Source organism: Microcaecilia unicolor, chromosome 2, assembly GCF_901765095.1.
Source record: "Microcaecilia unicolor chromosome 2, aMicUni1.1, whole genome shotgun sequence".
NCBI lineage: Eukaryota > Metazoa > Chordata > Amphibia > Gymnophiona > Siphonopidae > Microcaecilia > Microcaecilia unicolor.
The window spans coordinates 182,714,376-182,728,600 of NC_044032.1; the positions used below are offsets into that span (position 1 = coordinate 182,714,376).

Consider the following 14,225-nt stretch of genomic DNA (forward strand, 5'->3'; position numbering starts at 1 on the left):
GAATTACGTGTACCTCAACCCTGTCCTTGAGACATGCGCATCCAGTTGGGTTTTCAGTATTGCTCTCAAATCTCATATGCTTGTGGTGATGTATGTACAATTCTCACTCACACTTTCTCACTGTGGCAATATTAAAAGCCTAATTGGATACACGTGCCCACATGACAGGGTTGGGAAGTGTTGCTCTAAATATTAGACATCTGTTTTACTGATATACAGTTGCTTAACTGTGTGGTCCTCTTACAGGAGATGGTATGAATGCTTACATGGCATACAAAGTAACAACTAAGGTAAGTCATGTTTTAGGTAAGATGTGCACCTAGCACATATTAGTTTGTGAGCACCAGAACAGTAGCATAATTGTCTAATACATTAGGAATCATTTGGAGTTTTAACAATGAGACCTTTTCTTTTCTTTAATAGACTTCCCTTTCCATGTTTAGCAAGAATGAATTCTCTGTGAAACGAAGGTTTAGTGACTTCCTTGGTTTGCATAGCAAATTAGCAACAAAGTACATGCACATCGGTTACATTGTTCCTCCAGCTCCAGAGAAAAGTATTGTAGGTAAGCACAATTTATGAGCACAAAAATGCTTTAATCTGTTTGCTATTTATTAGATTTTTGTCCAACTTTTATTCTACTGAAGTTAACTGCTTTCATATCCAAATTAAATGTAAACAATTTCTTATGTTATACTAGCCGTTGAGCCCGTTAAAACAGGCTAGTATGGGGTTTTTCCAAGGCCCCCTCTCCTCGCCACTGCAGCCCCCCCCCCCGAGGTTGCTGCTACCGATCCCCCCATCCGGAGTCGCCGCCACCGCCCCCCCTCCACCCGGCCCGAGCTCTCTCTTCGCTATTGAACTTACGTCGCTGAAACACAGCACGCAGATCAGCAGAGCTCCCGTTGGCCTTCCTTCTCTGCCTGTGTCCCACCCTCGTGTGATGTAACATCGGCGAGGGCAGGACACAGGCAGGGAAGGAAGGCCAACGGGAGCTCAGCTGATCTGCCTACTGTGTGTCAGCGATGTAAGTTCAATACTGAAGAGAGTGCTCGGGCTGGGTGGAGGGGGGCGGCGACTCCAGGTGGGGGGGAGCGGTAGTGGCGACCTCGGGGAGGGGGAGAGGTAGCGACGTCAGCGGTTCTCTCCCTCCCCTTTGTGCAGTAGAGACTTCCTTCTCTGTCCCGCCCCCGTCATCACGTATTGACGCGGGGGCGGGACAGAGAGGGAAGTCTCTACTGTGCATTTGCGGGTGAGTACGGTCACTCGCCATTTATGTTTGATTCTCTGCTTGCTTTTTAACACAAGAGGGAGTAATGAAGATGCTTATGAGGTTATCCCTGAAAATGTTTACCTGAAGTCTTTTGCTGGTTTGTTCTGATGTCTACAGTTCTTTTCAGAGTTGCAAGTGATACTTTTTTTTTTAACTGACTTAACATAATAAGAGTTAAATCTTTATAAGATAGAGTTCAAATTAAGCTATGTAAAATATGGAATATAATTCTCAGAAGCTAGCACATATGTAAGCTTCTTCAGTGAAAAAAATATTACCTGCCTGTTGGGCTGTAGTTTGAGACTGACCTTTCAATTACGTTTTCCTTGTAAATGTATAATTTCCTGTAAAAAAAACAATTATGTTTTCTTTGAACCTCACAATTGCAATTTTTCCTTGAAGGGTAACCAGTGAAGCCTCTTAATCACCTTGGGCTTGTTAAAATTAGAAGGATCTCCTCCTTATTTAAGTGGACTAATGTTTTTTTTTTCCACCTTTGTGGGTTATTTTCTTTCCTTTTCAAAGTATGATTCTTTGTACATTTAAAAGCATACTAAAAATATATATATACTAGTAAAAAAGGCCCGTTTCTGACACAAATGAAACGGGCGCTAGCAAGGTTTTCCTCGGAGTGTGTATGTTTGAGAGAGTGTATGTGAGAGTGACTGTGTGTGAGAGAGAGAGTGAATGTGCGAGTGTGTGTGTGTGAGAGAGAGAGAGAGTGAGTCTGGGTGTGAGTGTGTCTGAGAGAGAGAGAGAGAGCGTGTGTGTGAGAATGAGAGTGTGTGCAAGTGCATATGTGAGACACAGTGTGAGAGAGAGAGTGTGTTTCACACAGATACAGTGTGTGTGTGAGGCACAGACTCTCTGTGAGACTGAGTGTATGAGACCAAGAGAGTGTGTGAGTGACTGTGTGACACATAGAGAGTGAATGTGATACAGTGTGAGACATAGAGTGTGTGAGAGACAGTGTGTGTGAGAGAGAAAGACATTGACTGTGAGAGAGAGAGTGTGTGTGTGACAGAGATACCTCCCCCCTCCCTCTCTCTGGTGTCAGCCTCCCCCCCCCCTCTCTCTCTCTGGTGTCTGAGCGTTACTGTGCAGGACGCTGAGCTCTGGCTGTGCTTCAAGGAACTGACCAATCCTATTTAATAGAGTGCACCTCCAACATTCTGAAGCCGAGAAACCTTGTGTGGTTAGTCACTTCTGCTTGTGATGAACCCGGAATTACGTGATGTCAATTCAGGAGATGGATACAGAGAGCAGGAATGCCTCAGCCATGCAATCAACTTCAGAATGTTGGAGGTGCGTTTTATTATATAGGACTAGTAAAAAAGGCCCGTTTCTGGAACGAATGAAACGGGCGCTAGCAAGGTTTTCCTGGGAGTGTGTATGTTTGAGAGAGAGAGCCAGAGTGAATGTGCGGGTGTGTGACAGAGTGAGACTGTCTGTGTGACAGTGTGTGTGTGAGAATGAGAGTGTGTGGCAGGGCCTCCTCCCCTGTTCCTAATGTCCCTCACCCTGTTCCCTCCCCTCCTTTTCCTCCTCCTTCCCACACTTTGGGTTCCTTAAGGTTTTCAAAAGTCTATGTACCCCCGTGGCCCTAACGCCTAGTATCCGGATACCCCACCACTTTCCTCCTCACCCCTCCCCCAAGGTGTAACACTTTCACGTCCTTCATTTTTTTTTTAAGTGTCCTATCTACCCTGTGTCCAAATGTCCGGCATTCAGATTGTGTTCCTCTCGTAAATTTTCATTTCTTTCATTCATTCAGAACTTGCCCCCCCCCCCCCCCAACACTTTCGTTTCCTTCAGTCTTTTAAAACTCTCCTATCTACCCTGTGTCTTAATGGCCAGCACTCAGATTGTTTTGCTTTGCCAAATTGTCTGTCACTGACATCACTGACGTCAGTGCGTGCTTGCCTAGCAGACTGCAGACCACTTCCAGCAGGCACGGTCCCAGGCACATCCTGTTGGAGGTGAGAATTATTATATAGCATATTGCCTGCAACATTTGTTAACTAACTCAGCAACTTCACTGTGTTTTTCCAAAATTAACATTTCTTCCTGTGTTCTGGACTGTTTTCATTGAATCTCGAGTTAACAGCAACAATTGCCCATTGTTTGGATGGAGCATAGGTCAGAGAGCTCTAACCCTTTTTCTTCATTCTTATCTCTTGCTTCACATTCTTCTCTCTGTACATAATACAGAGTACAATTTGTCCAGTCAGGAAAACATATTTTTGGGTTGTTTGGTAGGAAATCAGCTTTTAATATGTTGCCCAAATTTACTTTCACGATTTTATAACAAATACCAGATTCATGTAATGCTCTAAAGGTGCACACTGGACAGTTCCCTGCTTCTTGGAGCTTACAATCTAGTCAAGACAGACATAGAGGGAATTTTAGAACTAGAAGTGGCAGTTTTAAAAAGAGGAAGTCCATACGTACTTTCTTTTTCAATTTGAAGAGGTGAGTCCCAAAACTTGTGAAGTACAAAAATCCATGTTCTAGATACCGTTGGTTTTTTGTTCTAAGAATTGTAGCCAACGTAAGAATTATTTCTACTGAATATCATATATCTTATCTAAATGCCTTTTAGTACAAATTTCACACATTCTATATCTATCTATAAATGCAGTTTTGTTTCTAATATGAACTTCATTTTAGGTTTTGGAACTCACCTCTTCAGTTGCTGCTTACACACATACCTAGCAGCAGCATGTATGTGTGTATATATATATATATATATGTATATATGTATATGTGTGTGTGTGTGTGTGTATATATAAATAATAAGCACCTCCAACGTTCTGAAGCTGATTCCGTGGCACTGAAACCTTGAGGCATTCGTGCTCTCCATCTCATGAATTGACGTCAGTATTTCCTGGTACGTCACCAGCGACACTGACCAACCACATGAAAGCAGCACGAAGCACACCAACGGACTGAAAAAACAGCAGAATGTGAACGACACACCTCACAGACACAGACAACCCCCTCCCCCCCCCCCCACCCCCGGTGGTCTGTCACTCACCCCTCTAGAGATGCCACTGGACCCCGTCCCCCGGCCACAGCCCCCCTCATCCCCAGTGCACACTGCCACAGACCTCCCTCTCCTGTCCGACTTCGGACCCCGCCCTCTGCTTCCCGACCGACTCCCTCCAGAATCGCCATGCTGCTACAAAAAAAGAAAATCAAAGCCGGCACTTACCAGCTGATACCCCCTGCAGCGCTGCACTGACAGCTGGAGCCAAGGGAAACGCTCTGGCTCTGAGAACAGCAGCAGTCAGTCAGACAGGAACTAACGCCCTAACTCTCCGCAAATTCTTTGTTTAAAATACATGTTATGGTTCACAGATCTTTTTTTTTCTAAGTGAGGACAGAATGAGAGAGCCAAGCAGAGAGCACAGAATCCTGTCAGATGAGAGTACAGGGTGAGGCAGGGACCTTGCAGTAAGGTATGCCCCCAAAGGTGACTGAGGGAGGGAGGGGGGGATGGCGACCCTGGAACTGGGAGGTACGGAGGCCCTGGAACTGGGAGGGGGGAGAGGGACCCTGGAACTGGGAGGGAGTGGGGGAGGGGGACGACCCTGGGAGAAAAACCCTGGAACTGGGAGGGAGGGGGGCCCTGGCACACACTCTCATTCTCACAGACACACTCGCACTCAGTCTCACTCTCTCTCTCTGTCACACACACTCACACAGACACACTCACACTCAGTCTCACTCTCTGTCACACACACACACTCACACAGACACACTCACACTCAGTCTCACTCTGTCACACACACACACACTCACACAGACACTCTCACAGACACACTCACACTCAGTCTCTCTCTCTCTGTCACACACACACACACTCACACAGACACACTCTCACAGACACACTCAGTCTCACTCTCTCTGTCACACACACACTCACACAGACACACTCTCTCTCTTACACAGTCACTCTCACATACACACACTCTCAAACATACACACTCAGAGGAAAATCTTGCTAGCGCCCGTTTCATTTGTGTCAGAAACAGGCCTTTTTCCCTAGTATATATATAAACTTGCTTCAGTGCAAACACGTATACACATATGTATCTACCAGGAATTTACCTGTCAAAGTATGCATGTAAATCCACTGCCCCAAGAGCTCCCACATAAACATTTAAAAGTGTGCATGGGATCACTACCTATACATACTTTTATAAGTTTATCCAATGCATTATTTTAGAAACAACCTTTTTAAAACTGCTTCCAAGGCACAGCAAAACAAACAAAGGCTTTGAGCTAAGAGAGCAGGATCATGCAACTGAGTAAAGCTGTAAGGACTAAGGTTGCGTAAAGAGTCTATAAGAAACAGCCAGGGGGTAACTTAAATTTTCTGAGAGATCCTGTCTTTCTCTGAAGACAAGCAGGCATGATATTCTCATGTGGGTGATGTCATCTATGGAGCTTGGTGCAGATAATGACATAGTGCTCTGTATGATAGCTATAGGGGATGGCTGTAGGACCTGCCCTGACATGACCTGACCACCAGGTGGATTTTACCCGTGGAAACTCGATGTAATGGCATAGGAGAGGCCACTGGAGGGCGATTAAACGTTGAAGTGACATGCTTAGATGGGAAGAAGCTCAGGCTTTGGAGGGGTCCTGTATTGTCCTGTAGAAGCCATGGAAGGGAGCCCTACCTAAGTGGTAACCTTAGAATGGCTAGAGAGGGGGAGAGGTGGATGTTACCCTTTATTAAGTGAAAGGGGGACCTGTAGCAGTAGGAAGGAGTTGTGTCCCTTTAAGAGGTCTGGAGCAGGTTCTGGTCTTCTCCAGAGCCTGTGGGAAGTGCCCAGGAAGGGTGGGGTTGCTATTGAGCCACCCTTTAATTAGAAGGCACTTCACTAAAGAGAGGAGGAGGTGAAAGGAACCATGCCGCTGAAAGGAAGGATGCCGATCAACTAGTGAGTGAACTCCAAGAAGATGGACCAAGGCGGGCTGAAAGGGATCTGATTTTACAGAGACGAGACGCTGCTCTGATGCTTTTTGCTTCACTTTGTTTCAAGGATCATTTAACGCTACAGTTTAAAAAGAGACATACATATTCCCTTTACAATTGGATAGAATTAAAAATCAACACACGGTGAGAAGACTCCTGATGCAGGCCTGTACGGCTGTGTCGAGTCCCTTTCTCCCTGCTATCCTTTGGCTAATAAAGTGTTTTAATTTTTTATAAACAAGTGTCGTCTTTTTCATATTTTTTATTTTTTTATGTATTTGTATTTTTAAATACAAATTTGATTTTTTCTTGTTTTTAATTTTTGATTATTTTTGTTTTTGTTAGTCATCTTTGCTGTTTTGCTTTTTTAGATATCGGGGTGCACCAGTCTCGGTACCATGACCATGTTAGCTCTATCCTCTTTGTCAGTGCCACGTGCATCAAGGGACCTGCAGCATAAAAAAATCTAAGAAATATTGCCATTGCTCTCCCTCCAAGCACTCTGCCAACACCTCCCCTACATTGATATCCTCGATGCACAGGAATCATCAATGCCTCAGTGACTGCTCTCCTTCACGCCAACTTTTCCCATCAAGAGCCTTTGAGATCTCCTATGCCTGCACAGGCTATAACTCGGGCTGTTCCACACCACTTTCTTAGCTGATACCAATGCCAATTCTACGTGAAGAAATACAGGCTGTGCTAAAAGAGGAGCTGACAGGGCTATTTCATGCGCAGTCTATACAGGCTTACAGAGTGTTTGTGCCAGCCTCAACCCAGCCCGTCGATACATTGGAGAGACAGTCATGGGAGAGGTCCCATACACCGGCTCAGGGTTGACTGTCAGGGGCACCACAAACCCAACCGAAGCATGTGTTGACATCAGCAGAGGAGCTGTCTCCAGCCTTGGAGACTCATCTGCCTCGACACACCTCAACACAAAAGCCGACACTGTAGTCAATGCTCTTCCATGTACGTCCCAAGAACGGTACTTTGAACAGTCAGACTCTGACCTCTCCTGGGAGACAGAGCAGGACCCACAGGACATCTCAGCTGAGGAGTCCTTTAGTGTTCTAGCTGATCCTTCTCTGCCACCTGAGAGATGTAAGTCTCCCCCAGAAAGTATATCCTTTCTTGGCTTTGTCTGTGTGATTGACCCAAGCCACACCTTTCAAATTGGACACAGGGGAAGAACCTCTTTGAGGTTCTAGATTGATTTTCCACCTAGAGAAAGAATCGCTGTTCTACTTTATACAATTATGAAGAATACTCTGATCAAAATCTGGGAGACTCCACTAGTTCAAGTTGCTCCAGAGAAAACTGATACAATGTACAAGATACAGACACACTGAGTTTGAAAAAACTTGGTTACCCCATCATTCCGTAGTTGTAGAATCTGCTTTAAAATGTACTCGCAGTGCAAGATCTCATGCGTCTGCTTCTCCAGGCAGAGAAGCTAGAACATTAGACTCTTTTTAGCAGAACAACATTTCAGGCCTCAGTGCTCCAGAAGAGGTGCTGTGAGGACTTCAGAGCAAAATAACTTCATTGGTAAGTTATTTGCTGGGAAATTGCTTTTAAATTTGGAGAAAGGTAGACTTAGTTAAATAGGTAATCTCAGTGTCTTTAAAAGTTACTCTGCTTATTTATCAAAGGGACTAGATTGTTTATAGCATGTATTTATATCCTCTATTACAGTTTCACAGGCTAGCAGTTAAGGAACTGTTCCAGAGTTTACCATAGCATCAATGTAGAGTATAACTGATAGTAAACCTCAGTTTAGAGTTTAAGTCCCTCCTTCTCCCCCTCCCCCGGCTTGATCTCTGATTTATAAGCCCCTGAACCATTTAGATGGCTAGAAAGTTGATTAGAACATCTCTATCAGCTAGTAATTAGTTCTTACATAAGTACGTAAGTATTACCACACTGGGACAGACCAAAGGTCCATCAAACTCCGCATCCTGTTTCCAACAGTGGCCAATCCAGGTCACAAATACCTGGCAAGATCCCAAAAAAGTTAAATACATTTACTGCTGCTTATCCCAGAAATAAGCAGTGGATTTTTCCCAAGTCATTTTAATAATGGTCTATGGACTTTTCCTTTAGGAAGCTGTACAAACCTTTTTTTTTAAAACCCCTGCTAAGCTAACCGCCATTACCACATTCTCTTAGAAATAGTCTACTTAGGTTTATAGAGGGCAACCTACAAATAATACAAATAACAAAAATAATTTTTAAAAACCCTAAATATTAGCATAGCCTAGAATATAACTAACAATTGTAAGGGACTTAAGTCTACAAATTTATGCTCCATTAGCAACTTAACGTTTGCTTTTCCATCTGTTAAAGGAATTCACTTTAAAGCTTTATTTTCTAGATCTTTTTTATTTTGCCAACAGATGTACGACAACGAATGGTCAACTCAAACGGACACTACAAACTGCCTTACAGATTGGGATATAAGATGCAAAAACATATTAGACGAAATTGCACCCTTACAAACAAGAACAACATGTAGACATAACTCAATACTATGGTTCAACGAAGAGCTGAAAAAATTAAAAACACTAGTCAGGAGACTCAAAAGAGCTTGGAAATAAATAAAAGATGCACAAACACTCAACACATGTAAACAAACCCAAAGAAAATACAAATACGCAATAAGACAAACCAAAAGATTATATTACAAAACCAAAATAGGACCTTAATACAAAGACATGAAAAAATTATACCAAATCGTGAACAAGCTACTAGACACCATCTCGGTCACCACAACCACCACAGATATCCCATCGGCAGACAAACTTGCCAAATACTTCAAGGAAAAAATTGTAAACCTAAGCAATTGTAAACCTCAAGGCATCATCGACACTGAAAACTTCATCGAATGTATGGACCCAGTCCCTGGTGTTTACCCAGCGGATAGATACTGGACGAGATTTGCTATCCTCACCACTGAAGCAGTCAACCAAGCGACTAATAGGTTCTCCAAGACGCACTGTAAACTGGATACGTGCCCCAGCTACCTAATAAAATCCGCCCTCCACTGCTTCATAGCAGACCTCACATCCCACATAAACTACATGCTTCAACATGGTCTTATCCCTAAAGAAAATGGCAACATCCTCCTCACCCCGTTACCAAAAGGTACCAAGAAAAAAACCCCAAACAACATCACTAACTACCGTCCAGTAGCATCCATCCCACTAGCAGTCAAACTGATGGAAAGCATGGTAACCAAACAACTTACCGACTACATAAACAAGTTCTCAATACTGCATGAATCACAATCAGGATTTCGTTCCAACCACAGCACCGAAACAGTACTAACTACTCTTAGCTAAATTCAAACAAGAAATTGCAATAGGCAAAAGCGTCCTTCTACAATTCGAAATGTCTAGTGCGTTCAACATGGTAAACCACAACATACTACTAAGCATCCTAGAATACTTTGGGATTGGCGGAAGTGTACTTACCGTATTTATCGGACTATAAGACGCACCGGACCATAAGACGCACCTAGGTTTTAGAGGAGGGAAATAGGAAAAAAAAATTTGGACTATAAGACACGCTTTTTCCCTCCTCTAAAACCTAGGTGCTCCGGTGCGTCTTGTCCGAATCCCTCCCTCCAAGTTCGGGATCGCCCTCCCTAGGGTTACCTCCCCTCCCCCCGGCCCTGTCACCACCTCTCCCCTTACTCACGCGATCTTCCCTGGTGGTCTAGTGACGTCGGGGCAGGAAAGAGCCCCCTCTTTCCTGCCCAGCGCGCTGCTCTGCATCCTCCTGTATGCTGCCTACGATGACGGTCTCGGTGAGAATTGAAGTCTCGGCAGCCATTTTGAATCTCGCCGAGACCGTCATCACAGGCAGCATTACAGGAGGATGCAGAGCAGCGCCCTTGGCAGGAAAGAGGGGGCTCTTTCCTGCCCCGACGTCACTAGACCACCAGGGAAGATTGCGTGAGTAAGGGGAGAGGTGGTGACAGGGCCGGGGTGAGGGGAGGTAACCCTAGGGACGGTGATCCCGAACTCGGAGGGAGGGCGGGCAGCCTGCTAAATCTCTGCCTTCGGACTATAAGACGCACCCCCCCATTTTCCTCCCAAATTTTGGGGGAAAAAAGTGCGTCTTATAGTCCGAAAAATACGGTAGCTGGATCAAGGGTTTCCCAGATCACAACCTCCCTATCTCAGACAACCTGAAAATTCTCGGGAGTTATAATTGACCAAAATCTCATGCTAGAGAGCCAAGTGAAAGCTACAACAAATAAAATGTTTCACTCAATGTGGAAACTCAAACGAGTGAAACCTTTTTTCCCGAGGGATATATTTCGCAACTTGGTACAATCCATGGTACTAAGCCATCTAGACTACTGCAATGGAATATACACAGGGATGCAAAGAACAAATCATTAAGAAACTCCAAACTGCTCAAAACACAGCTGCCAGGCTTGTATTTGGAAAAACGAGATTCAAAAGCGCCAAACCCCTCCGAGAAAAACTGCACTGGCTCCCAATCAAAGAACGCATCACATTCAAAATCTGCACCCTGATTCATAAAATCATCTACGGAGATGCCCCGGCATATATGACAGACCTCATAGACCTACCAATAAGAAACACATCAAGATCAGCACGAAATTACCTAAATCTCCACTACCCAAGCTGCAAAGGACTCAAATACAAATCAACCTATGCATCAAGCTTTTCCTATATAAGCACACACATAAGGAATACACTGCCAAATATCGTGAAAACCTAAACTTCTGGAAATTGCTAAAGACTCACCTGTTCAAAAAGGCATACCTCAACGATCCAACTTAAACACCTTAACCATACAACACAATGGAACCAAAACACGTACTGGACTTCAACCTAACTCTGCCCCCTCAAGTTTCCCAAATGTGTTTGTCACACATGATATATACTCTACCACAAAATCACTCTGTATTTGTTCACATCGTACTGGTGAACGCCTCTACGATACTATGTGAGCCACATTGAGCCTGCAAATAGGTGGGAAAATGTGGGATACAAATGTAACAAATAATAACAAAAATTTCTGCAGTTTTTGTGGAATGGTTTACCCTCAGCTGCGTTCTCTATCAAATTTAATTCTTTTTAGAAAGGCCTTAAAAACATATTTGTTTCCTAACAATACTTAGCTGTGTTTTTACTAGTATTAGTTTTTTTTAACGTTTATTGTTACATCCTTGTGATTTGCATCAGTACTTCTTTGTAATCCTGTTTTAAATTCAGTAATGAAGATTTGGAGGGCTACAAGTCCCATAAAACTTAACATAACAAGAAATTATCATTGCATGTCATCCATACCAGACCAGTCCAAACCTAATGGTTATGTCTATCCACCACCAGAAGGAGACAGCATGGCACAGAGAGCACAGAGATCACTGGTGTCCTAAAGTGCCCTTAATGTGAGGACTGCTCATTCTCCGTACCAAACACCTTGGCCTCCACCTAGTGTCCTGTATTGTGCTCTGTGTGCACAAGTGAAGCCAAAGTCAAAGCCGCCTTCTTCAGGTTTTATTTGGACAGTAAATGCTCTGAGGCTCTACTGATGCTCAATGTGTAGGGTAAACAAGTCATTCTCAATGTCAATGCATCCCTAGCATCCAGTGCAACTCCTGGACTCATCGAGACCAAAGTCTCTGATGTTGATGAACTGGTCTTATCTCCAAGAAGCTTTTCTCTGTGTTTTAATCTACCATGAATCCCTCTCTTTGAATCTAAGAGAGAATACGATGAGAGCGATCATGGTCAGATCCCAGACACTGCAGGTACCGTCAGTGGGTATCTGTAATGAATATGGCCCTCTTGCATCAGGAACAACTCTTGAAGTTGCTGGGGGTGGGGTGGGGGTCTTCCTTTGGGAAATATGGAAAATAGCCACAGTGAAATCAAATGACCCAGTAGTGACAAAAATACCCTGGATCAGGTGCTCAGAGCCAAAAAATAGGCCTAGAGTGAACTATGAGGGGGGGGGGGGGAGTAAGTAAATTTAGAAGCTTAATAAAAAAAAAATGATTAGGAAACCACTGGGATTGCCCACAATCATGTGACAGAATAAGAATTTTTTATAGTGCAAATAAACTTTGAGTTGCTGAAGCGACCGTAACTAGAAAAGAATCTGATGAGCTAGAGGGGGAGGGAGACTGAGGAGATCCTTTGTGACAGTGGCAGGCAGAAACAGGCACGCATGTGGTGAGAGGTCCTGTGCAACAGAGGCAAGCAGGTAGGTGCACATACGCAGCAAGATGGTGCAGACACTTCTAGAAAAGTTGCTGGGGTACTGTTTCCCACAGTGGGCTCCATTGGTGATATTACCCAAGTATGAGAATTCATAGCCCTGCTTGTCTTTGGAGAAGCTTCTTTTCAAGTTTTTTGCCTTCCTTATCAATACTTTGTCTCTAATTTTCCAGAGCTTTTCTTTGTTTTCTTCATTCGGATCCTTTTCCCATTTATGGATAGGTGTTCTTTTGGCTATAATGTTTGTGTTAACAAGCATGGGGATGTGCTTACAATGAAAACAAACATAATATATATTTCAGCATAGCATGTTTGTACATTACGTATAATCAGGGTGGATTTGATTTAAAACATGGTTTTACCTTAAGATACATTTTTTAATATAATACTAAGATAAATGTAAGATTTCAATTTTAGAAGGTAAACACTCACTTTTTTAAATTTTAGATTTTGAAAAATCACAATAAGCAATAGCAATCTTTCCAAATTCATTAGAATCAACATGAAAGTAAAAAAGCAATTATAAAGGAAGTCCACATAGGTATAAATAACTAAAAAGGTAATTGTACAATAGCTCTATATAAAGGACACAAAGTCAAAAGCAAACCTCAATGCAAATTAGAATAATTATTCACTCATTACCAAATCTGATAAATATTTTTATTACCCTTATTCTACTAGCTATTCAGAGAATTAGATTTATCCTGCAGTATCACAAAGGGTTGAACTAATTGGGCTTGAACTAACTCCTTCTGTAAAGTTATTCCTATAACTTGAGTAGGATTAAAAAAAAAATTGTATCCAAAAACTTAACCAGACATTTGCTAGGGAATTATGAGCAAAAAGGCCATTCCCAGAGCTTAATGCTCTGGGTCTGTATTTGAGTAACTTTCTTCTAATCTTTGCAATCTAGGGGAAACATCAGGAGAGCCCTATATAGGCAAACCATGAAAATGGTGTAGATAGTTCCTTTTAAAATGTGAGAAAACTGAATGCAAATCACTGCCATAAATGTAGCCGCTAAGGTCCCCCTGATGGTAGATTTCTGGATAGAAGTCTCCAATATAGTGTTCAAACTCAACTCCTGAGTTGAATCTGTAATAATACCTTCTATCTTTTTAATAAGATTAGGTACATAGTATGGTCTAAGAATATTAGACATAAGATATAGAATCAAAATATGAAATATCAAGGAAATACTTTTGAATAAGTATTTGTAAATAAGGAATTTTCTACTCTTTCTAGTTTGATCTCCAAAAACACATTATCCTTTAATTAGGGAACAATTAGAAGCTTCCAAAGATTTAACCCATTCACTCGGAACTTTTACAGGCCCTTCCTGAGATCTCATACCACTTGCTAAAAAAAGCTATCTTCTCAACAGATTATCCAGTGAGCTTTAGGACATGTAGCCAGACAGAGTAGCATCCATCTTTGTCTAAGGTCTCAAAATCTCCAAGTTAGTAACCTCCTCTTTAGGAGGGTTATCCAGCCCTGAATAACCAGAAAATGTCCCTAGACACAGCGTTGCAGTAACCAAATTTGAATCCTTGATCAGGTCTGAAGCAGGTTGATTAACATCTGAAGTCAAAACCATAGTCACAGTTGCTATTGCTGTAACTCCATATTTATCTCTATCAAGGATAGTGTTTCTCCACCTCCATCTATACTCCTCTGCAATGGACGTGATTGCATCTGGACC

The 14,225-nt window shown here is 42.9% G+C and overlaps 1 protein-coding gene across 1 annotated transcript in view; it reads left to right on the plus strand.

Moving 5' to 3' along the window:
• The window catches only part of SNX2 (sorting nexin 2), a 154,171-nt gene that overhangs the window by 42,576 nt on the left and 97,370 nt on the right, over positions 1–14,225 (plus strand). Inside the window, 2 exon segments of the mRNA XM_030193541.1 lie at positions 247–290; positions 424–565. Of these exon segments, the coding sequence (XP_030049401.1) occupies positions 247–290; positions 424–565 (186 nt within the window).